The sequence below is a fragment of the Adiantum capillus-veneris genome, chromosome 29, assembly GCF_014529385.1.
Source record: "Adiantum capillus-veneris isolate H3 chromosome 29, ASM1452938v2, whole genome shotgun sequence".
Classification (NCBI taxonomy): Eukaryota; Viridiplantae; Streptophyta; class Polypodiopsida; order Polypodiales; family Pteridaceae; genus Adiantum; species Adiantum capillus-veneris.
This window is the reverse complement of record NC_140959.1, coordinates 52219746-52245568: the sequence shown is the minus strand read 5'-3', so window position 1 is coordinate 52245568 and position 25823 is coordinate 52219746. Positions and strand designations below refer to the sequence as shown.

Sequence of the window (25823 nt, the reverse complement as noted above, 5' to 3'; positions counted from 1 at the left end):
GTAGAGGTGGGCAAGATCTTGGATGTCCAGATTCTCGGACGGGGTTACTATCAGATCGAGTTTGAGACCTCCGAGATGGCGTCCAAGGTCATAGCTATAAGTCCACTGGCCATCCGAGCATCACGCACCCACTTTCGACAGTGGCGACATGGTTTTGACCCGGCTTTGGATGTTCTAGTAGAGGAGGCAAACATCCCCATCTCTGTCTGCTTTCCGGGTCTACGGAGGGAGTACTTACCACTTCTTGCTAGGATCGGCTCCGCCATTGGGACTGTCCTGGAGACACCTCGTACGGCAGCATCAGTAGTTGCCAAGGCGGCAGGCATCCCCTCAGTTCGAGTTTTGGTCAGAGATACCTACACGCTTCCGAAGGTTGTCCTTCTGTCTCGGGTGAGTGGGGGTTGGTTTAGACAGAGTGTGGAGTACTCGGGCCTCCCCAACCAGTGCTTCATTTGCCGACAGATGGGCCATCTAGCGAAGGCCTGTCCACGGAGGAGGCCGTGACTTGCACCACAGCCTCAGCCCTAGCCTGCCAAGGCTGGTCCGCAGTCACAGCCAGTGGCACAGCGCACACATGCAGAGCCACCCTTCGAGCCTGGGGCTCCAGTGGAGGAGGGGTGGTAGCAGGCTCGTGGCCGACGACGCCAGGGGCCATAGCGTCAGCCTTCCACTCAGAGTGGCCCTCAGGTGCCTACTCAGCAGCAGTGGGCTCCCATGGGGAACCGCTTTGGTCCTCTTGAGCAGGAGGAGGTCCTTGCGCCAGCCCCCACCTCCGCTTCACCCTCGACAGGCGCTCCCCCTCCCAGAGTTCCCCCCCTCTTCCTCATACTCCCCCCCGCCTTCTGCTCCCGTCGCCTCTCCACCTTGCCCCTCTACCTCTGTCGCCCCATCCCGCCCCTCTTCTCCTCCGCTCCCCCCAGCTCCTCCCCCCCCTCTTGCTTCAGTTTCACAGTCGACTCAGGAGACAGGTCCCTCTCCGGCGGCTAGGAGATCTCTTGGCAGCGCCTTTGCCAGGAGTCGCCTAGCGAGAGAGGGTCAGCTTTTCTTGCAGCCCCCTTTGCAGATTCAGACATCTTCCCTTGCAGCTATCCCTCGTGGTCTGACGAACATTGACATCCGACGCCGCTGGGACTTCTTCGACTACGGGTTCACTCGTTTTCTCGGCGATTCTGTAGCAGACCATGAGGCAGCTTGCTTCAGGGTCCATGTTTTGTTCCTCGCCGCTAGGGGGACAGAGGCCTTGGACTTGGCAGATGGTTTCTCCTTCCCCCTCTGTGGTAGGGCCGAGACAGAGTGGTCCCTCGACTCAGTGGTGGGATGGTTGCATACACAGGTCCTAGAGTTCTCTCCCCACATGGGAGAACTTGGAGTTACAGATATGTTGCAGACTTTGTGGCCATTGGCCAGGATTGCGGTGACACCCCCAGACTCAGCAGGATGTAGGCACATTGTGGTGTACTTCTTTGCTGATACGCAGTGTTTGCCTTGCTATGTATACATTCATGAGGACTTCTCGATAGAGGAGGTTGCTTTACGCACGGCTCGCTCTGCTTGGGCTTGGGCTAGGCACTCACTGCAGTCACGCCTATCTAGAGGATGCTGGGATGCGGATTACTCCCCATCCAAGCCAACCTCGAAGATAGCCTGTCTTGCTGCTGCGGTAGCATCTGTTCTCTCTCGCTCCCCATGAGGATCGTCTTGTGGAACGTGCAGGGACTAGGTGGGCCCCAGTTTTAGCGACAGTGGGGCCGATTGCGTCAGGAGCTTCAGCGTTGCCTTGTGGGAGGAGAGATTGATCTCCTTATGCTTCAGGAGCACCATCTGTGTGAGAGCCGCATTCGGCGTTGTGGTCAGATTTTGCGTGGACGATATGATACCTATTGGTCAGCTGCTTTTGGACCTGGAGGCATCCAGGGTGGGGTATGTATGACTATTGTGGACTCATTGCAGCAGGCCATTGTGGGCAGAGGGATTATTGTGCTAGGCAGGGCTCAATGGATTACTATGCAGGTTCAGGGTGGCCTTGTGGGCTTCCTGAACATCTATGCGCCCAATGTGGCGAGTGCTTGTGCAGAGTTTTGGTCACAGATTGTTGAGTCTTTGCCGCAGGCCGATCATTGGTGTATCGGAGGGGACTTCAACATGTTGGAGGACCCTTCTGACAGGATTGGTGGCAGCCATGCTACTGTACATGGAGTTGAGTTGGCAGCTTGGGAGAGGTTGTGTATGACTTTGAGGGTCTCGGATACATGGGAGCACTCTCGTTTTGTGAGGCCCCCCAGACAGTCTTGCCTTCTCTAGATCGGACCACAGAGTGGGAGGAGTGAATCTATCGCGGATAGATCACTTCTACACTAGTGACCACTTCAGTGACTTGGGGGGACCAATGGACATCCTGGCAGGGACATCCTTCTCGAACCATGCACCAGTGATCCTCACAGTGGCAGATAGGCAGAGGAGTGGGAGCACGATGCTTCGCATCCCAGAGAGGGTCTTGTTGGACTCAGCACTCAGAGAGAGGGTAGAGGCTCTCTGGACAGAGGGCATGGACAGCCAGGCTTCACCCGCAGACAGAGTGGCCTCAGGCCTAGCTCAGCTTAGCCACTTTTTTCTTCAGGAGTCTCTGGCTCGCCGGGCTGCAGCGAGACAGGCGGAGCAGCGTCTCAGACGAGGCATTGCTTCACTACAAAGGATGCAGGAGCAGCATCCAGACAGTCCATGGTTGGAGGAGCAGTTACAGCAGGCTTGACAGGAGCTTGCTAGCACAAAGGAGAGGCGTCATGAGTTTGCCTTTCACCGACAGGCATCTCAGTGGACTCAGGTGGGGGACAGAGTGACTGGTGCTTTTTTTGAGACAGTGGGACCTCGGCACTCGCATGCCAAGGTCATTCAGTTGAGGAGGCCCGATGGGTCAGTTGCTTGTGAGCCCGAGGATATGCGTGCAGTTGCTACTGACTTTTACCGTGAGTTACTGTCGGCTGAGCCTCAATCAGAGCGGCAGGATGCATGCAGGGAGCAGGTTTGGGCACAGATGCCATGTCTTGTGACAGAGGAGATGCGCTAGAGGCTAGAGATGCCACTTCAGCTTGAGGAGCTGCACACGGCTCTTAGGGCCCTCCCTCGTGGAAGCTGTCCAGGTGAGGATGGGTTGACTCCCAGCTTTTTCTTGGAGTACTGGGACCTGCTTGGCCCAGATCTTTGTAGTGCTTTTCAGTACATTTTGCACACAAGAGTGATGCCTGACAGCATGAGTGAGGGCCTAATCTACCTCATTCCCAAGGAGGGTGGCTCCTTGGATGAGATTCGACAGTGGCGTCCCATCACCATCCTCAACTCAGCCTACAAAATTATTGCCAAGGCTCTGAGTTTGAGAATTCAGCCACTTTTAGAGAGCCTTATACATGGGACTCAGACAAGTTTTGTCAAGGAACGCAGTATCCTTGACAACATCTTTACTTTTTGGGAGGCTTCTGCCTTGGCACGGCTCCGTGGTGAGGACCTTGTGATTCTTCTTCTTGATTTTGAGAAGGCATACGACAGAGTTGATTGGGACTTTCTAGAGGGCACTCTACGCAGGATGGGCTTCTCAGATGCTTGGATCAGAGGGGTGTCAGCTTTGTACAGACAGGCTCATAGTCAGGTGCTTTTGGCAGGAGGGAGAGGTGAGCACTTCATGCTCACACGCTCGGTCAAACACGGTTGTCCTCTTGCCCCCTTTCTCTTTCTGTTCTATGCGGAGGCGATGAGCAGATTTTTGGTGTCACAGCAGGTTGGTCTTCGGGGCTTAGCACTCCCTATTCGGGGAGATGAGCTACTGGACACTGAGTTTGCCGATGACTCAGCCTTGTACTTAGATGGCCAGGAGGCCAATCTTCACAGACGTGAGCAGGCTTTGGAGACCTTCTGTTGTGCATCGGGCGCACTGATCAACTGGAGAAAGACACTGGCTTTCTCGGTTGGTAGTGCTCCTGTGCCAGATTGGATGCCAGGAGAGGGTTTCAGGTGGATTCCCCTAGGGACTGCAGTTCGGTACTTGGGTTGTCAGGTTGGTTTGGACTTGTCTCTCGAGCAGCAGATTGCTCCTCTTCTCCTGTCCATCAGGAGAAAGCTCTTACATTGGAGCTCAACACGACTTTCGCTGGCTGGTAGAGTAGTAGTTGCCAACCAAGTGCTGTTGGCGACTATGTGGTACATCACTTCCTTCTGGATCTTCTCGAGCTCTTGTATCAGCCATGTAGAGAGGCTGATCAGGAACTTCCGTGACACTCAGATAGCCCGAGCCAAGGTGGCTTGGTCGGTCATCACGCTTCCTTGTTCTCAGGGAGGGCTTGGGATCACTGATCCAGCACATCAGAGTAGAGCCCTTCTTGGGAAGTTCATAGTCAGAGGACTTCTTCCAGGTGAGGAGCCCTGGAAGGAGTTCTTGCTGCAGAGGCTTCGTGCCAGGGTACCTCAGTCAGGAGGCCCTTGGCAACCTTCGACCAGATGGATCTTTACAGAGATGCGCCGAGTTGGTTTGAGCAGGAGACTGGAGGACCGCTTCGCTGTGAGTTTGCTTCGATCTTGGGAGCTCTTACGGCGTGGCTTGGAGCAGAGACAGTCGACGTGCACGGAGGAGCGCCTACGGCAGCCCCTCGTCTGGAACCCCATGGTTAGCACTCAGAGAGGCCACTTGGTTGGTAGTCGGCCTCATGTTTCCTGGGGTCCCATGGGAGTAGGTCCAGCGCGCTCTCTAGGTGACTGGCTAGAGTTCACAGGTTTGTCAGAGGAGGTACAGGGTTTGCAGCTACACGGCATGAGAGGGGTGCAGAGCATGTGTCAGGACATCTTAGAGTCAGTTCCAGCTGAGTGGCTCACGCCTCTCGAGCCAGTAGCACCCCGGTGGATGGGAGCCTTCACACGACTGGAGGTTCTCATTTCAGTCAGGGCCTGCTCAGAGACTATCCCAACCCTGTTCTTCGAGCTTCAGGGTGGGGGACGATTACAGCGAGTTGCAGTAGAGGTCCCGCAGGTAGTAGAGTGCTGTTTCCAGAGGATCCGAGTTGTGGGCATCTATGGGAGGACTTGCGTCATAGACCCTGACCCAGCAGCTCTTGAGACTGGACACTGGAGGCTATGGGCTTGGGAGTGTTGTCCACTGACACTAGTACAATGGGATCCTGGTGAGTGGCTATGGAGGGACCCCTTCTCTTCTGCAGACCACCCAGGAGTCCCCTTCTTTCAGTACACTGTTCGGCTTGGACGTCATATACTTGCAACACAGAGAGAGGCCCGCCCCGCTGCAGCACATCATTGGCAGGAGGAGGGCCTCACAATCGAGTTCTTGGCAGCCTTTTGGCAGAGGCTGTGGGACTCCAGACAGCCGAAACGCGTCACTTTGTTTCAGTGGCTGGTTGCACACAGAGCTACAGCAATAGGGAGCTGGCTTGTGCATAGTGGTCTTTCGGCCGCATGTGCAGCCTGTGACCAGTTGGTGGAGAGTCAGCGTCATTGTCTTTGGGACTGTCCCTTAGCCCTGTAGGTGTGGCTACGAGTTCTTCGGCTGATGCCTACTCTCCACTGCTAGACAGTACACTTGGGGGGCAGCAGCTTGGTCCACTCTCACGGGCCCGGCACTTCAGTTTGAGCTATCTTCCACCAGCAGGATGATAGTGATACAAGGGGGGCGACCTACACTCCAGCCTGCTACTATAGAGCTTACTCCACAGGAGTGGTGCAGTGAGAGAGAGGAGTGTTGGGAGCTCATCAGTGGCCTGACACTTTGGTTCATCTAGCGGGCCCGCTGTTTCCGCATTTTTGAGGCTCGCTCTGTGCCACAAGCAGAGACTGTTTCGTAACTTTTGGCTAGAGCTGATCCATACTCTCAAAGGACAACTTGAGGGACTATAGGGCAGCTCCGACCGCATGCGGGAGCGCCGCGAGGCTTTCCTTCGACTCTGGCGCCCTGGGCCTTTCTACACCATTGTCCAGGGTGTGCTCAGATGGCACTACAGATCACCTGTGTGGCTCTTCCCTCCCCCCATCTCTTGATTTAGCCTCATTGTATATATGTTGTTCCTTCATTCGGAGAGTCTCCCCATCATGTTTGTTGTAGCCCTCTCTTGCAGAGGTGGTTGTAGCCCTACGGGCAGTTTTCATTAACTAATAGAAGGATCTTTTTCTCGAAAAAAAAAAAAGAGTGTTTATATTATTTGACTTCATCTTCAAGTTGCATCAAACGTGTTGTTTGCATCTCAAGTGTTTTCTTGAGATTCTCATTCTCAACCACAAGTACCTTTAGTGTGCCATTCTCCGTTGTAAGTGCCCGTAAGTCTTCGCCTTGTTTGTTTACGGTCTCTTGCAACGATACCAAGTATGCCATGATCATGGTTTCCGATGTCGTTGGTTGAGTGATTTTGTTGCTATCTTCACACTAAGGAGATTTAGGATCATTTTCCAGAATGGTTGTGGACCTTGGTAAAGCAGAAGAACCCTTGCGAGTGCTGGAAGACACTGTATGTAAAATAAGAGATGAGAGTCAATTTTTTTGAACCTGTTCACGTCAGAAATGATGCTACAGAAATGCCTTCCATAACTCTAAAAATTTCTATCTTTACATCAATGCGTAGAGGGTGTCATGCTCTTCGATTGAGGCTATAGATCACCCAAATCGGAGTTCGGATGAAGAAGTTATGATAAAAAAGAGTGGACTGCTTTCTACTAGGTCACAAAGCGGCTGCACTAGAGAGAGAGAGAGAGAGAGAGAGAATGAAATGAGACGATACATTAACGTCTTCAAAAGGCCAAAATAACCTATGAGACCAATCTATTACAAACTGGTGTATCTAATGCCATGTTTTAGTACAAAAAAAGAGATACTAAATTGAATCTAGAAGTGCTACTAGCTGGAATTGTGGGGTATGTATGATGACTGATACAATGGGTGCCCAATACAAGAGAAAGATACAATGGGTGATGATCCATCCTCATCTGTACTCTGGATGTCGAGATAGTATGGTTCAAATCCTCTGTTGTAGTCTTCGTTGATGTTGTGAAGCTCCTCTCCTTAGTCGTGGGCGTCTCGATCTTCCTAGCTCCAATGCTCGGTCAATGAGAGTACCGTAGGTGTGAGTATGAGCTGAGCTTTGCAATGGTGGCTGCTCCTCTAGTGTGCAGTGTCTATGTGAAGAAATCAGTTTTCTGTCTCTTGGATTGTCTCTCTCCAGTTCTCCTTAGTTAACTATCTTTGTGTCTGTGTAACTCAAGTAAATATAGTCCAAGTCTGGCTCTGTATGGCACAGGCGGCATATCTTGTTAGCTACTAGTATCCTATGAATCTCACTCTCAATCTCAAGCTGGTGTGAAGATGTCCGAATCTGACCAATGGCACACCATAACCCATGAAACGGATGTGTATCCATATAGCTGGGTGGAATCACAAACCCATCCCCTGTGAGTTGGAGAAGATGCTCTCTATAGAAAGCCATCTTCGTGCCCAACTCTTGTGTCGGCTCTATCCATGTCCTCTTGGTTTCCGTCTGGCTCAGGTCTTGGAGAATGAGTCTAGTAATCTCCACCCATGTAAGAGACAACGATGGAGCATCAAGGGAGTATTGGAAGGGAGGCAGGCTGTCCATGTTGAAGCCATGTATCTAGAACCATGATGACAATTGTGCATACCAGCATGATATGTCCCCTTGTAAAGCTAATTGTTTGGAGGATTGGAGGGACAATCTAGCATATCTGTCTTTTGTAGTATCCCATAAGCTCTGCATAACGGAGACTAATTTGGTAAGCGCCTCTATCTCCATAGGGGGAGCTGCTAACTCCGTTCTAATGATCTCCTGTGCCACAGAGGCCTTTACTCTGATCAACCTAGAGATCATAGATACCAAGGGCCTCTCCATACCTCTCCTCCCTAACTGACCCACAGAGGGTCCCTAAACCCGAACCCCATAGAGCATAGGTGAAGCTACCAAGGTATCAAAGAGACATAGCTTTGCTCGGGGTTCCTTGAATTGCACCTGCAAACACCTCCTCTCCAATCCTCCCAAGGCCGCATACACTCTGGTCAGTCTAGTCTCTGCTGCTCTCTTCAAAGAAAACTTTGGCCTAGTGAAGACTACCCCAAGATAAGTGTATGCATTTGTTTACTCCACAGTCTCCTGACTATAAGTGAATGTAGGTACTGATCCTATGGTCCACTGCGGTGTGGTGTTAAACACCATAACCTTGGTTTTACCAAGGTTTACAAACAATCCACTATCCTCTGCAAAGCTATGTAATGCATCCAAATCTCTCTGCATAACCTCCGGTGAGTTAGAGATAAACACATTATCGTTAGCATGTAGTAACAATGGGATCCATGTCCCTGCCAGCTGGGCACCTCTGTCACCCTCTTTGTCAATGTAATCAGAACCTCATCTATATACGTACTCAAATTGAGTAGGAGACAATGAACAACCTTGTTTCACTCCAATAGTGGAGTGACTAAATCAGATATCCCCTCTGGAGTGCATACTTGTTCCAACACCAATTTGTATAGAGCCATGATCCCCCAAATCAACTCAGTGGGCACTCCCATCTCTTGTAGTTTGCGCATCAATCTGGTTATGGGCACCATGTCAAATGCTTTGTGGCAATCCACAAAGCTACAAAATATCTGTCTCCCATGTGCCCTACCCTCCTCAATGATGGCTCTGAATGTTAGAATATGGTCAAGAGTAGAGAAGCCTCTCCTAAAATCGGCTTGTCCCGCTTCTTGACGCCAAAAGTGGGCAACTTGAAGAAGGGGAATTATCCACCTAGGGGGCATTGGCTCTAGTTAGAGAAGAAGAAGAAGAAGAAGAAGAAGATAATTTTTACGTCGTAGGAAACTATCCCAAGAGACCTTAAAGATCTATCCGAGAGAGAGGAATGAAATGAAATGATATATTAACGTCTTCAAAAGCCCAAAATGACCTATGAGACCATCAGATACAAAGTGGTGAATCTAGTACAATGTCTGAGGTACAAGTACAAAAAGTACTGAAAGTAAAAAATGAAAACTGAAATGAAGTGTGAAATGTGAAAATGTAGAATAGGCCCTCAATGACAATCTGGGTGTCGTGCTAGAATGCCTCTGATCCTCTGCTGGAGTCTCCGTCGATGCAGTGTGCTCCTGTGTCTCGGTCGTGGTCGTCTCGATCTCCCGAGCTCAATCACCCTGTCAATGAGGGTGCCTCTGGTACGAATGCGGGTACAAGCCTGTGCTGGTGGTTGGTCTCTTGGCTCCCTCGATCCAAAGAAATCTATGATCTGTCTCTGCGACTGTCGTACTCCATGTCTCCCCAACAGACTGTCTCTATGTCGATGTAGCTCAAGTAGATATAAGCCAAGGCATCTCTGGTCCTGATACCTCATGACTCTATCTAGGGGTCCAAAACCCTCCCCGAATAAGCAATGGAAGCGCCCTCGTATCTCATAATACACAGTGCAGTGGCATATGTAGTGTAGCTCTGTCTCTGGCTCTCTACCGCATAGTTGACATATCCTAGACTCTGGTGGTATCCCTCTGAATCTACCCGTCTCAATCTCCAGCTGGTGTGAGGATGTGCGAATCTGACCAATAGCACATCGCAGACCATGAGATAAATGAGTGTCCATGTAGTTTGGACGAGTCACAAACCCATCCCCTGAAAGTTGGAGAAGGTGCTCTTTGTAGGAAGCCATCTTCGTGCCCAACTCCTGTAGCGGCTCTACCCATGTCCTCCTGGTGTCCAACTGTATAAGATCTTGACGAATGAGTCTAGTGATCTCCGTCCGTGTGACTGGCAGGGAGGGTGCATCCAGGGAATACTGAAAGGGAGGCAATCTATCCATGCTGAAACCATGCCTCTGAAACCATGAGGTCATCTGTGCATACCAACATGATGCATCTCCCTGCATCGCTAACTGTCTAGAGGACTCAAGAGCCATTCTAGTATATCTGCCTCTGTGTGTATCCCATAGACTGTGCATAAAGGACACTGATCTGGTAAGAGCCTCAATCTCTATAGGAGGGGCGGCTACCTCCGCTCGAATAATCGCATGTGGTACAGAGGCCTTGGCTCTAATCATCCGGGATATCATAAATACCAAGGGTCTCTCCATGTTCCTCCAACTGTCATGATTCACAGATGGTCCCCAAACTTGGACCCCATAAAGCATAGCTGAAGCAACCAAAGTATCAAAGAGCCATAGTTTTGTTCGTGGTTCTTGAAATTGAACCTGCGAACACATCCTCTCTAGCCCTCCTAATGCCGCATAGGCTCTGGATAGTCTAGTCTCTGCTGCTCTCCTCAGGGTAAACCTCGGTCCCGTGAATACCACCCCCAGATATGTATATTCATCTGTGTACTCCACAGTGTCCTGGCCATATACGAGTGTAGGTGCCGATCTCTTGACCCACTATGGTGTGGTGTGAAACACCATAACCTTGGTTTTACCAAGGTTCACAGACAGTCCACTATCCTCTGCAAAGTTGTGCAATGCATCCAAATGTCTTTGCATGCCCTCTGGCGACTCTGACATTAACACAATATCATCAGCATATAATAATAAAGGGATCCATGTCCTTGCCAGCTGAGCACCTCTGTCACCCTCTCTGTCAATGTAGTCAGAGACCTCATCTACATACATACCAAAAAGTGTAGGGGACAAAGGACACCCCTGTTTCACTCCAATAGTGGAATGAACAATGTCAGAAATCCCCTCAGGAGTGCGTACCTGGCCAGTCACTGAGCCATATAAAGCCATGATCCCCCATATGATCTCTGTGGGTACTCCCAACTTCACTAGCTTGTACATCAATCTGGCCCTCGGCACTGTGTCAAATGCCTTGCGGAAGAGAGAGAACGGCTCCCCACTTTAGACAACCACCGTACTTTAACTACGGTGGTGGCTTAAGGTTTAAAGAACCGTAGGTGCTCTACTTGGCCACCTTTTCCAGATGTTTGCTCTCCTCTTATGTCACCTGTGCTTTCTACGACGGTTTTGTTCCTTTCGTTTTGTTTGCTGTTCTTACACATGTATTTTTCTTTGTTTTTCATGGTTTCTGTTTGTTGAGCTTGCTTGCTTGTATGCGCCTTAATTCTTTTGTGTGTGTGCTTGTGGATCTGGATGTGCTTGGTGTGAGCGCGTTCTGCATGACTGCTTGTGGCTAAGGTGTGTGCACGTGTATGCTTGGTTGTTCTGCCTCTGTCTTGCTTGTTCTTTTTTGTTTTTTCTCCTGTTTGATGGTGATTTAGGTTTGGAATTGGTTTGGTTGGTGTAGGTTGGTGCTTTAGATTTGCACTATATACTACTTTTGCTTGCAGGTTGAAGAATGTCATAGCCTTATTGATCATTGCCGGAGATGGCTAGAGGCTCTCTCTCTTCCGGAGTTTTGGTGTAGAGTCTTCTTGCGATAGTGATGTCTCTTTTGCTGGGATGCACCATTGTATTCGGCCTTGGAGATCTGGAGTTGGCTATCGGAGATTCTTTGGTGGAGTTTTTGGCCTCCGCTTGACGTCAGGGTGGCCTGTTTCTGCTTGAGCTCTCTACTATTTTGTTCCCTCACTCCATTGCTCCTAGCTTTGTTGTATCACCAATCTTTTGTAACTTAACATCACCAGTAGTTTTTCCCTTATGGTTTGTAATCATTGAATATTTCAAGGGTTTTCTCACTATCAGATCTGTTATGTGTGTATGCCTATGGGCTGATGTAATGCCTTCAGGCTTGTAAGTTTGATTACGTAATACAAAAGGGTACCAAGCCCCACTTTTTTGCAAGAGAGAGAAATCAAATGAAATGTTATATTAAACGTCTTCAAAAGGCCAAAATGACGTGTGTGTGTGTGTGAGAGAGAGAGAGAGAGAGAGAGAGAGAGAGAGAGAGAGAGAGAGAGAGAGAGAGGTTTAAGAGATGTTTTATGTGACAGGACTCTTACATATTGTGCTGGGATCTGCGGAACACTAGTGGAACTGTATACAAGTAAGAAGGGGTTTCTATGATATTGTAGTTATTATCATCTGCTGAATAATAAAGCACAAATACCCCTTTTGATTCGTAGGTTAGAACGCCAAGCAAAAGATACAAATCAAAGAATATACTTTGATATTGAACCTTGTGGGCGGCATCTCTGTTCTGGAGGTCAAGTAAGCTTGCATTGGCATGGAGTAGCTAGATTTACTTTTTAAATGACTGCAAATGGAAATTCTGATTGTGTCATTGTGGGTTGATACTTCTTATCTTAGGATGGAGATGTTCGTGTATATGACCTGCAAACTGGGCAATTGGTTACCAGTTTTCAAGTAGCAACAGGTGGAGATTTTGTAACTAAGATGGTTGACACAATCATTCTCATTGTTTTTTAAGTGATGTTTGGAAAATTAACCTCGTTAAAGGTACCTTGCTTTAATTTTAGATACGTGCAATGGATTTTCTTTCCATCCATCACTCCCCTTAGGTGTGTCAACTTCCGGGCACCGCAGATATGTAGTATACAACGAAGAAACTGCAGATAAAGACTTCACCGATGCAGTGGAAGAAAAAGACAAAAAGGGTAAGAAAAGCTCGTAGACTTGCCTGCATGTATAATTATAATGTATGGCAGTACGCCATTATAATGGCTGTAAAGTATTCTGTGAAATTTTTTACTTGAACATCCTGGTTTATACTTCAAAGGCCAACATGAGGCATCGACTATTTAGCTGGCAACGTGTGGCTGGGGTGGTGGTTGGGGGAGGTGAACTCTCTGAAGGCGTCTGCCCAACATGTTAAATTGGCAACAACTTTCTTTTGATGTTTGGGAGAATGTTTTCGGTCTTTCTTCAGACAAGCTGGGATGTCGTGGATGGACTTCGGTTGGCATTAACTCTCATTGTTGTCTTAAGGGTAAATCTTCTTGTAGCAATTAATCCAGATCTGAAATGGCAATTAATCATTGTTGTCCTAGATATGCTTCCGAACATCTCCACTGGGCCAAGCTCCTCTATAAATAATGAGTGGGATATCCCTTGAAACCTCATTTCTTTGCACAAGATGGGCTTGTAGAATGATCTCGGGCAGTGGGGGGCCTTCAAAAAAAATAATATATTGACTGTTCAAAAGCTCCCACCCGGAGCCCTTTGCACATATTTAAAGGCCCTTGGCCTATGAAAAGCAGTTTACATGAAAAGCCTTCCCATCCGCCTTCTTAAGGGACCTTCTTCTAGCGCCTGCTGCTTGCTTTCCATACATTGGTAGCCACAGGAAATGAGCCACATATATCATATATAGTCGACGAAAGGTAGATGTAGTAACTTCATATGTGTATCTGAGGGTGACTTTCACTAAGTCTACATCGAGTGACAGATTTTCCATGAGGCTGGCAGCTCAGGCCAGATTGACACGGGGACACAGGGGTATGCAGCATTAGTCACATTAGAGGGACAGTGCTACTAGCTCCATTTCCAGGAGCCGGTCACCAAGAGGTGGTGGTTTGATACTACGGTTATTCCAGTTCTTGCGTATGCAGCTCCAGTATGGGCCCTAGGATTGTCACAGGAGGAACAAAGATAGATAGAGAGGCCTCAGGTTGTTATGCCGTCAAGGATGATTCACAGAAAACCTTGGTACCGCATGACATAGTACAAGCTCAATTTGTTTTTCACAGGGGAGGAGACACACATGGTATGCTAAGCTAGAGAGGTGGTTTGCCAGACATTGCCTGAATATGAAGAGACTTTGACCATTTAATTACGATCTAGACACACATGGTATTATGCTGCAGTAGAGGGGTGGTTTGCTAGACATGGCCTGGATATGGAGAGAGGTCGATCATTTGAGTATGATCTACACGCACCGCGAGAAAAGGAGCCGCATCCAATGAACAACAAACCAATGTAATGTAGAAATAAATCAAAAAATACAAAAGAAAGAGAATAAACATGAGGTAAAACCTCGTTTTTATGACATTTAAGGTATCTATATATGTGGGCTTAGGGTTTGAATGTAGTTAAGGTACTGAAAAACAACCACGATAATATATCATACTCCCGTCACCAAAAGATCTTGCTCAATTAACCAGGTTTTCAAAACTAAATTTCCCTCCATTGGAAGCAAGTTTATGGTATCTTCTACCACTCAGAAAGGGCCATGGTTTCTTCTTCTTCTTCTTCTTCCCACCCTAATAGCTCTAGGGGTTGTTGTGCTCTCTCCCCAGCCATCCTCGCAATTAATGTCCCAAGGAGGCCAAGTAGCACCATAAGCTCTATCACTATCTCGAACTCCATTAATATAGATAGTCAATGGCAACAACAGACAATATACAAAGGTTCTTAGGTTCTTATGCAACCAAGGAGGAAAAGATCCTCAACAGAAAATCTATTTTTTTAGCATGGAAAGCACGAGTGCTAGATTTCAAAGTGGAGGTGGGCAAGAAAACTGTTAAGGAGGTTTTGGTACAGCATGTTTATCGTCACTCCAATGTGATTTCTAATGGCGGAGATGTCTCATTGGCTTATCATCCTCGATGCAATTGTATGTGGTTGTCTGATTGGAGAGGAATCAGGTTAATGAATGTGATTTGATACAGGATTATGTGTGTCAGACATGGGTAGACTCACCAACTCCTTTGCCCACGAAGATGAAGTTCTATAGAAATCATTTCTTACCAATTACAGAGTAAGCACTCATTCAGAGACCATGGTATATGGAGATATGCATGTTACATGATGCCATGAGGAGCAGCATTTCCCCCAGCTTAGAGTACTCACATAGACTCGAGGTCGAGACTGGGGTGGCAGCTGACATACACAGAGAGGAGAGGACTTTAATATTGTGCAGGCTAGAGCCAGAGAGAGGATCATTTCACTCACTCACACACACACACACACACACACACACACACACACACACACACACACACAGAGGAAGGAATGTTATATTAACGTCTTCAAAAGCCAAAATCACCTATGAGACCAAACTGATACAATCCTTGTGGATCTAATCCAATGTCTAGGTACAAAAATAAACTGAAGTAAAGTGAAAGACTAAACTAAAAGACTAAAAGCGTCAAATTGAAATCATCATCATCATCTCAATGCCCAAGGATGCCCGGTATCGGACGTTGTTCGAGAAAGTATTGCATGGATCGTTGAAGAGATTCATCAATGTTCGCCTCTATAAATAGTGGTACTAGGCGTCTCCCATATCGTGCTAGAATAGTCTTGATCCTTTGATGGAGTGTCCGTCGATGTCATGGTCGTCCTCGTAGACATGGGTGTCTAGCTCTCTCGAGCTCAGTGGCTTTGTCCACTAATATACCTCAAGTATAAGTAGGCTTTGAAGTTTGTTGTGAAGCATGCTCATCTGGCTGCTGAGTCCCTGCTATAAAGAAGTCAGTTATCTCCCTCTATGAATGTCTCCCATTGCCTGGTCTCCTCAAGAGACTCTCCTTGTGTCTGCGCAGCCCTAGTAAAAACAAGCCGAGGCATCTCTGATCTTGATATCTTATGGCTTTAGCCAACGGTCCAAAGCCCTCTCTGAATAGAGGCCTTGTCACAAACTGGTGACGTGGCATGCCCGGACACACAGGTAGCAGGGGATAGAATCCCGAAAATTACGTTGCATTGCTTACATGGCAGAATCCCGGAAATCACGCTGACATGCTGACATGGAAATCCGTACGTTGCAGATGTGGCAGGGACGGAAATCATGCTGACATGTACGGATTTCCACAAATCACGCTGATGCTTTTTTTTGAAAGCTTTTTGGGATCAGTTGCTTTTGGAACAATTGCTTTTTTTAAAAGCTTTTAAAGCTTGAAAGATTTTGAGTTTAATTGCTTTTGGGGCTCTGCTTTTGGCATCCCTTGTAAGAATAAAAGAGCCCTCGGGGCCTCACTCTTCAGAGCATCTGGACGCAGAGTCTGAGAGCAGAGGTTCCTGTGGGAGTTTGTACTTTGCTCAAAGATTAATATAAAAGAAAGTATCGAAAGGGGCGCCAGTCTTTGGGGCCAATCTCTCTTGGCACGGAACTATGCCAGGCCGTGTCCACCAAATCGAACTGTGATTTTAAAGTTATGAAGTATTTAAAGTGATTCTCTCTCGTGTCGCGGTATACTCTTGACTTGCAGTGTCCAAGTTTGTTACAGGCCTCGTATCTCATAGTATACCGGACAATGACAAATGTGATGTAACTCTGTCTCTGGCTCTATATGACAACTGGCATATCCTGGTGTCTGCTTGTACTCTCCTAAATTTGCCAGTCTCAATCTCTAGTTGATGTGATGATGCGCTCATCTGACCAATAGCACATCGTATCCCAGAGGATAAATGAGCGTCCATATAGGCCGCTCTGATCACGTATCCATCCTATGTTAGTTGGAGAAGATGCTCTCTATAGAAAGCCAACTCTTGTATCAGCTGTATCTATGTGCTTCTGGTATCTAGTTGAATTAAATCATGACATATAAGTCTAGTAATCTCTGTCTGTGTGAGAGAAAGCGAGGGTGCATCTGTAGCAAGCTTGGACACTCCTAGCGAGAAATCAATAGCAACACACGAACATAAACTTCAAAATCATTGAACTTTAATAGAGAGAGAGAGAGAGAGAGAGAGAGAGAGAGAGAGAGAGAGAGAGAGAGAGAGACGTCTTGGCGTAGTTCCGTGTCTAGAGGTATTGGTCCCAAAGTTTGGCGCCCCTTTCGGTATTTCTTTATCAATAATCACTGCAAAGTACAACTCCCATGGGACCTTTGCTCTCAGACTCTACGTCCAGATGCTCCGCAGAGTGAGGCCCCAAGGGCTCTTATAAATAGTACATGGGATGCCCAAAAGCAATAAGTTCAAAAGCACTTTCACCCAAAAGCTCTGGTCCCCAAAAGCTAGCGCTGGAGATATTTAAAAGCAGCCATTGTAATTTACGGAGATCTGTATAGCCTGCCGCGTGGCACATGCAACGCAAATCACGGAAATTCCGTACGGCCTTTGTCACAAGACAGGCACCACGTGCTAATAGAAAAGAACAGACTGAACAGACTTTTAGCACTTCATTAACAACTGAACTGAAAGAGAAGACGACACGCGACACGGAGTGGCGAAATTCCACCCTAGAGAGTATTGGCCCCAAACCTTGGCGCCCCTTTCGGTATTTCTTTACAGCTTGCCACATCATCAGCCAACGCAAAACGTGAAAATCCGTACAGCTTGCCACGTCATCATGTCAGCGCAAATTTTGGAAATTTGCCACGTCATCAGTTTTTGTGTGTGTGCAGGTCCTGCTTTATTTTAATCCCTTTATGTCACTTGGGCCCCATCGGACGGGGTCCCCATAAGCTGGTAGGACTTCTTATGTTACTTGTTCTTCTTAGGGTTTAGGCCCCTCGGCCGGCTTTTGTAAGTTGGCCCCATTCTTTAGGCTTTGACACATCAGCAGTTTGTTACAGCCTTGCCATGTCAGCATCCATACGATCTGCCATGTCAGCATGTCAACACGTTTTACGGAAATTCCTTTCAGGGTTCAAGCTTCTGTCTTTTAGGGTGTCGGGCCCCACGGCTAGTGCTTCATAAGTTCTTCAAGTTAGTCCGTTCAGTTTCTCTTGTCCGCTTGGCCATTTCTCTGCAAGATTGTCATGCCAGGTCATTACTTTGTGACATACCCCCCTCTTGAAAGAATTGTGATCGCCCTTGATTACGCCTGCAAAATCAGAAATAAGCCATAAACTAGTTCAATAGACATTGACTACCTTTGTTGCATGGACGGATCATCCTTGCGCTATGTCTGTGATCAGGGTGCTCTTAGAGGTCGGAAGGCTAGATGTGTTGAACTTATGCAAGAGTTTGACTTTGAGATTCGCTGCAGAAAAGGATCGAGCAATTGAGTTGCTAACGCACTCAACCGGATTCTTGAGGTGAATGCTTTATCTATGGTTGAAATCTCGACGGATTTCTCTCTCTCTCTCTCTCTCTCTCTCTCTCTCTCTCTCTCTCTCTCTCTCTCTCTCGCTCTCTCTCTCTCGATGAGGGCTACGTCGTTCCGATAACCATTTTGGCAAGATATAGAGTGAGGTCGAAGTAGGGCGTGACTCGCATACATGCTTGGGTGATCCGAAGACTTAAGTGAGTCGTGCTAGAGAGACGAGAGAGAGACAATATTCCATTAGAGGTGGACCACTGTTTAGAAATGGAGAAGTCTGTGTGCGGGAAATTGATGAGGTTCGACAAAAAGTTTTGTTCAAATGCCATGATGTTCCTAGGGTTGGGCACCGAGGCATCCAAAGAACTTTAGCATTGGCCAAATGATATTTCTATTGTCCAAGGATGCGCTCTTACATAGAGAGCTATGTGAAGAGATGCACTCAGTGTCAGGTCAACAAGGCAAAGCGCCTTAGGAAAACTGGCCTGCTACACCCATTGGAAATTCCCAATGCTAAGTGGTAGAGTATTTCTATGGATTTTATTAATGGAATACTAGTCGTGGCAACGATGCCATTTGGGTTGTGATCGATGACTCAAAAAAATGTCAAAGTTTATACCAACGAAGTTGATAGGAAAAAGCGATCAATTGGCGGTTTTATTTGTTAATCAGCTTTATAAGCTATATGGTTTGCCATAGGATATTGTCAGTGATTGGAATACCAAATTCACTAGGCGATTTTGGGGAGATGTTTGCTCACCTTCGGACGAAGTTGAGTATGTCCTCTAATCATCTCGAGTCTGTCGACAGACAAATTGAAAAGATGAATCAGACATTAGAAGACATGTTAAGGGCTTATGTCTCTCACAGACACTCTTTTTGGGAAAGATATTCTACTATTGGATTTAGCCCATTCATGCTGATGCATGGATTTGAGCCTAAATCCCCTATTGCTATTGGCTTTGATAAAGTCAAAAATCGCCAAGCTTGTGATTTCTTGTATGATATGCAAGAAATGCTCGAATTGGCTAAGGATAGTATAAGGACAACTCGTGATCGAGTTACCACTTATGCTAATCAAAGGAGATCACCAAGGACTCTAGATGTGGGACAATGGGTCTATCTGAAGATACCCAAGGATTCCAAGACCATGCGAATTGGAAAACGTTATAAGCTTTCAGCTAAATAGTGTGATCTATTCTTGATCGTAACGCATTGTTTCTATGTGAAACCCCGAGCAACAAGTCTGGCCTTGTGTTTGTCGAGGGAACCGTTGGCCTTGTACTTTGTCTTGAAAATCAATTTCGTAGAAACCACCTTCCGCTTGTTGGGCGTGGGAACCAAACTCCAGGTTTTATTCCGCTCGATAGCGTCCAGCTCTGTCTGCATTGCACGCTTTCAGCAATCATGCTGGAGTGCTTCCTCCACCGAGGAAGGCTCAACCGGTGAAGCTTGAATGTGGGACACGAGTGCAAAGTTCACGAACTCTGCGTGGTCATAAACTTGCCTCACCTTGAGGCATGCAAAATGTTGAGGCTGTCCAAGGTTTGGCGAGTCTGGTAACTTCGTGATTCCGTAGGAAGAAATCGTAGAGTAGAGCCAACGAGGTACTAACTTCTTGCGAGGTGGGACCGCCTCTACCAAAGGATTTACCTGAGGAGTCTCCTTCTACCTCCCTCCCCCTATCTCATAGTAACAGGGAACAGGCGGAACACACCCTAAACATTCCGAAACGGCGTTCCGATCGGTTTCGGCTTCCGAAGCGGAGTCGGGAAGGGAACGTCGTCCCGGAATGGGTGTAGCTGGAAGGCTGACCCGGGACGGGGAGGGGGTGGAACGGCACTCGGAATGGCAGAACGGGAATCCGGAACGGTCAACCAAAAAAGTCAATTTTTTTCAACTAACCATCTGGGGGCATGTTTGGGGCTGTTTGGAGAGGCAGATTGGGGCTATTTGGGGACAGGTTTGGGGCTATTTCCAAGGGCTGATTTGAGGCTGTTTGGGGGCTACTTGGAGGGCTGATTTGGGGCTGTTTGGAGGCTCGTCTCATCTCCTCCTCAAGCTCTCAACATCTCTATTGAGCTACTCTCCTTGCTGAAGCTTTAAGCTTGGACATGGAGCTCTAGATTCTACCTGTTCTTTTTTGGCGGACAGCACAACACCCTAAAAGAACAAATGTGGCTTCTACCTCTCTTTCTCAAGCTCCATTCCCCCCTCTCTCTCTCTCTCTCTCTCTCAAGAGTCAAACTCCATCCTTGTCTCAAGCTCCGTCATTGTAAACATGTCTAAATATGGTCGAATTCAAAAGCTTAGCTTATAGTTTTTCACTAAAATATGAGCCTATAATACATATAATATATATAGCTTCTTTGGTCTACCGTTCTGGTCCCGTTCCGCACCCTCCCATTCTTGTTCCCCGTTGCCATCCCGAGGAACTATGCCCTATCTTCCCCACTGGATCCTCATCATCTCCTGGCCCATCTCACACTCCACCTTTAGTTCGGGGGACAGGACACTCCTCAGCGGGTCGGAGACCTCTTGGTAGTGCTCTTGCAGCTTTGTCTGCATTGCACGCTTTCAGCAATCATGCTAGAGTGCTTCCTCCAACGAGGAAGGCTCAACTGGTGAAGCTTGAATCTGGGACATGAGTGCAAAGTTCACGAACTCTGCGTCGTCATAAACTTGCCTCGCCTTGAGGCGTAGAAAACGTCGAGGCTGTCCAGGGTTTGGCGGGTCCGGTAACTTTGTGATTCCAGACGAAGAAACTATAGAGTAGAGCCAACCAGGTACAAACTTCTCCTTGCGAGATGGGACCGCCTCTACAACAGATTTACCTGAGGAGTCTCCTTCTACCTCCTTCCCCCTATCTTCCCTACTGGATCCTCAACCTCATCTCTTGGCCCATCTCACACTCCACCTTTAGTTCAGGGGACAAGACACTCCTCAGCAGGTCGGAGATCTCTTGGTAGTGCTCTCGCTACAAGCTACATGAGGTCGCCACTTTTGGTGCAGGCTTCGCCTTTTGCGTCAGTCCCTCACGGGTTGACCAGTTTTGACATTCATCAATGATGGGATTTCTTCGATTATGACTTTACGCGCTTTCTTGGCGACCTATTTCCTGAGCTCGAGGTACCTTGTTTCAGAGTACATGTGCTCTTTATGGCAGCCAGAGGTGCTGAGGCCTTGGAAACTGCGGTTGGTTTCTCCTTTCCGCTGTGTGACAGGGATCACACAGAGTGGACTCTGCATACAATACTAGATTGGTTCCATGCAGGCTCTTGAGTTCTTGCACCACATGGAGCTAGTTGTAGACATAATGTGATATACTTTTTTGCAAACACCTAGAGTGCTCCTTGCTATGCATTTGTACATGAGGATTCCTGGACAGAGGATGTAGCCCTATGGAGTGCATGCTCATCTTGGGCATGGGTTGGCAATCACTTCACGCACAACTCTCTCGGGGTCGCGTGGATGCGGATTACTCCCCATCCTCGAAGATTGTGAAGTTGTTTGCCGCGGGAACATCAATTTTCTCTCATTGATTCCATGAGGATTGTCTCATGGAATGCGCAGTCTAGGTGGACCCTAGTTTTTATGCGAGAGGGTTTGTTTAAAACAAAAGCTTCAAAGATTCCTTGTGAGTGGCATGATAGGTATTCTTTATGCTTCAGGAGCATCACCTTTGTGAGAGCCGTATTCGGTGTTGTGGATAAATGTTGCATGGCCGCTTCGTCAGCTGCTTTTGGGCTTGGAGGCATTCAGGGAGGTGTATGTGTGATTATTGTGGACTCATGGCAACATGCCATTGTGAGTAGAGGTATTATCGTGCAAGGCAAGGCCCAGTGGGCCACTTTGGAGGTTCAAGGTAGCCTTGTGGGCTTCTTGAACATTTATGGGCCCAACCATGCAAGCGCTCGGGCTATGTTTCTTCACATATTGTGGAGTCCTTGCCTCATGCAAAGTAGTGGTGCATCGCGGGGCGGGGGGAGGGGACTTCAACATGCTAGAGGACCCCTCAGATAGGATTGGGGGCAGCCATGCTACTGTTCACGAGGCTGAGTCGGCTGCTTATGAGCGCCTATGTACGACCTTGAGGATTTTATATGTATGGGCATGTAGGCTTTGTATGTTCCTCAGATAGCCTCTCTTTCTCTCAGTCCTGAATGCAGAGTAGGGGGCGTGAATCTATCTAGGATAGATCGTTTTCATGCTAGTGACCACAACTGTGACATTGGTAGTTTAGTATGCATTTTGGCAGGGACTACTTTTTCTAATCATGCGCGCCAATGATTCTTACTGTGTCAAATAGAGAGAGGAGTGGCAGTGTCATGCTATGCATTCCAAAGAGGATTTTTCTAGATACAAAGCTCAGAGAGCAGGTTGTGGTGCTTTGGACAACGATTATGGACACACAAGGGGACCTTGCTGCTAGAGCGGTCACTGGCCTTGTGGACCTTAGTCGTTTTTCCCTCCAAGAGTCTGTAGCTTGCTCGGGTGCGACCAAAGAGGAGCAGCAGCGGCTCCGACGGGGCATTGCTTCCTTATAGCAGATGCAGGAGCGTCACGCAGGTAGCCCTTGGATGGAGAAGCAGATGCAGCAAGCGTGGCAGGAGTTGATCACCATTGAGGAGCGGCACCACTTAGTTTGTCTTTCATCATCGGGCATCTCAGTGGACTCAGGTGGGCGACAAAGTTACTTGTGAGTTCTTTGAGATTGTTGGTCCTCGCCACGCGCACACCATTGTTTTTCAGTTGAGGAAGCCCTATAGGTCTGTTGCTACAGAGCGCCTGATGATATGCATGCAATTGCCGCTAAATTTTACTGGGAGTTTCTTTCAGCCGAGCCACTGTCAGAGCATCGTGATACATGCAGAGAGTAGGTGTGGGCACAAATGTGTTGTTTAATCATTGAGGAGATGCACTAGAGGCTTAAGAGCCCTATCTAGCCAGAGGAGCTTCAAGACGCCCTCAAGCCCTTAGGGCACTTCCTTGGGGTAGTTGCCGAGGGGAGGATGGTTTGACTCCGAGCTTCTTCTCGGAGTACGGGGAGGTTCCTGGTTGGGACCTTTGTAGTGCTTACCAGCACATTTTGCAGACTGGGGAGATGCCAAGTAGCATGAGTGAGGATTTGATTATCTTATCCCCAAGGAGGGAGGCTCCTTGGACGGGATTCGGTAGTGGTGACCCATCACCATTCTCAACTCAGCCTACAAAATTTTAGCAAAGGCTCTGAGTTTGAGAGCATCATACATGAGACACAGATAGCAAGGAGCGTAGTATCCTTGACAACATTTTCACCTTTTGGGAGGTGACTGCTCTCATTCACCTCCGAGGAGAGGATCTTGTGGTATTGGCAGTGGGAAGAGAGAAACGCTTCATGCTCACACGGTCGGTATGACAAGGCTGCCATCTTGCCCCCTTCCTATTCCTTTTCTATGCTGAGGTGATGAGGAGCAAATTCTTGACCTCACAAAAGGTTGGTTTGCGTGGAGTGCAGCTACCTATTGGGGGAGATGAGCTTTTGGATGTTGAGTTTGTTGATGACTCGGGCATGTTTTTGGAGGGCCGGAAGGCCAACTTGCACAGGTGTGAGCAGTCTCTTGAGGTGTTTTGTTGTGCGTGGGGAGCATTTTCAAAGTCACAAGAAGGCCCCGCGGCACCCCCGCATCAGGGCTGCTCTGAAGTCTCTCAAACGGGCAGCTGAGTGTACTGGAAGAAGGGGGTCCAGGGTCCTTCACCATGGTTCATGGCGCACCTAGATGTACCATCTACCAGTGTGGTTGTTTCCTCCTCCCATATCTTGATCTAGCCATCATTGTACATATCTTACCTTTTCATTGGGAGACTCTCCCCACATTTTGATGTAGCCGTCTCTAGCAGGGGCAGCTGTAGCCCATTGGGCAGTTTTAACTAATGGAAGGATCTTTTTCTTGTTAAAAAGAAGATCAGGCACGTAATTGCTATTGTATAAAAGGACGTATAAATTTAAAAGCTAGTTCATTATTCCACACAAGTCCAGGGGAGGGGGGCGGCCAATCGGGGTTAGCCATTTACTAGCGATTAAAAGGCATAATATCAGCCCATGCATGCTCCGATGCTTGCCAGCTCAGCACCTGGAACGTGAGCCTGCAGCAACCTCTACCGCGTTGAAACATCAGCACACGAGAGCCCATGCGTCGCTGTCACAAGCTGGAATTTACTTGCAGGTTACTGTCGCTGCAGGGAATTGCTTCGACTGTCGCTGTCAGCTGGCCCCCCTTGCCCTGGACGTATTCTTGTAATCAGGGCTCCCGGCCTCCACCGGTCGCCCATGATTAACGGGAATGGTCAGTGCACGACCATTTCCTACACCTTGCAAGCACATTTGTGTTTTTCTCTGCGAGCAGTCTTAACAGGAAAGGGCACTAAAGGGAAATACACCAAGTTTTGACAGAAAGAATCACCACTTCTTGGAACAAAATCTGCCATTAAGCTTTGTAGAGAGGATAGATTTTTAACACCGAACGAAGCTTAAGGTAGAGAATCAGCAATGCAGATGCCTGAATATAGGCATATCTAATCTATGTTCGAATCATTTTCTGCCCATCATCAATACCAAATGTATTGACAATCATCTTGCATGTTGGTTTTGGACCTCGACGTCCACGCATGTCTATTGATAACTGTGAATAGTTTGTGTATTCCTAAAAGTACTTGTATACTGTAGTGTATTTAAAATAGCCCTTCAACAGTGTCTAAGCTAAGAAATACTGCATGTGCTGTTGTTTCTGCTGTGTGCAAGCATGACACAAATGCTAGAATTGGGTTTTTTTCTATTGATCCATGGAATTGCTTGCCTGCAGTTTTGGAGAATTGTGCTTCTATATGGAGGTTTCCATGCTCATGGGATAAAACCGAAATGACTGATCTTCAAGCGGATCAACCAGATTCTGACATGATTAACCTGGATGCATGACATAGTGCTTGCATTATTTGTGACACGATTGAAGCTTCCAGTCTAGTGTCCTCCAGACTCGTACCCAAAGGGAAGTGCTCACAGTATGTGATTTTTTCTTCACCAGAAGGAAGTGGCTATGAGGAGTTTAGACAAAGTCTAGCATGATGATGGAACCCCTTTATACAAGAGGCACAGGCTTTGTAACACAGCACTTTGAGAAAGAGAGAAAATATGGAAAACAACAAAGAGTCGGAAAGTTTTTGTGATCCTGTTGACACATCTCAGTCGGAAATTTTGACGTGTTCAAGCTCCTCAAAGGCTTCATAAGTAGATGTGTTTTGCACTCAATCTTGTACATGTTTTGTGGCCTCCCAAGAGCACGGCCTTATGGTCATCATGAAATCTTTGATTCTTGGAAAAGACTCATGCAATCTTGTGGCCCCCCAAGAGCACGGCCTTATGGTCATCATGCAATCTTTTGTTCTCGGAAAAGAATCATCTTTGCGCACGTCGCGCACGCACAAGGCATAGTAATTGTGAAGGTTGTTTGAAAGGATTGTACAACAGCTAGTGGTTATTTTGATTTGTGAGAACCTGCACCTTCTTTGGAGTATTGGTAGTGCAGAACACCTATGAGGACAGACTTTGACTCGCATTTGTTCCTTGTCAATGTGACCTCAATGTCTCTTAGCGAGTCTTGTAATGGGCGAGAATATCCTGTTGCTCAAAATGAGTCTTTACAATGTTGGGGAGAAAGTTTTTAGTCCAAAAGACAAGGGGTGGGAAATAAAGGAGTTACGGAGGATAAGAGAGAGCCATTTGTAATGGAATTAATACCATAACTTACATCATTCACAGAGAGTGTACAACTAGCTGACACACAAGATTAAACAAGCTTGCAAGTGGGAAAACTTGCCTCCGTTGTAAGGATGCTTTCGGACTCTTGCATATGGCTGAAGGGATGCATCCACTCCATGCATACAGCATGGAGACTAGATGTCATTAATT

The 25823-nt window shown here is 47.6% G+C and overlaps 1 protein-coding gene across 1 annotated transcript in view; it reads left to right on the top strand.

Moving 5' to 3' along the window:
• Nucleotides 1–25470, top strand: part of LOC147419191 (Transducin/WD40 repeat-like superfamily protein) — a 168676-nt gene extending 143206 nt beyond the window's left edge. Inside the window, exons 11-15 of the mRNA XM_086505596.1 lie at nucleotides 11919–11971; nucleotides 12051–12135; nucleotides 12235–12301; nucleotides 12405–12542; nucleotides 24721–25470. Of these exons, the coding sequence (XP_086361722.1) occupies nucleotides 11919–11971; nucleotides 12051–12135; nucleotides 12235–12301; nucleotides 12405–12542; nucleotides 24721–24833 (456 nt within the window). The 3' untranslated portion in view covers nucleotides 24834–25470. The remainder of the gene's footprint in view (nucleotides 1–11918; nucleotides 11972–12050; nucleotides 12136–12234; nucleotides 12302–12404; nucleotides 12543–24720) is intronic.
• Nucleotides 25471–25823: the final 353 nt, after the last annotated feature.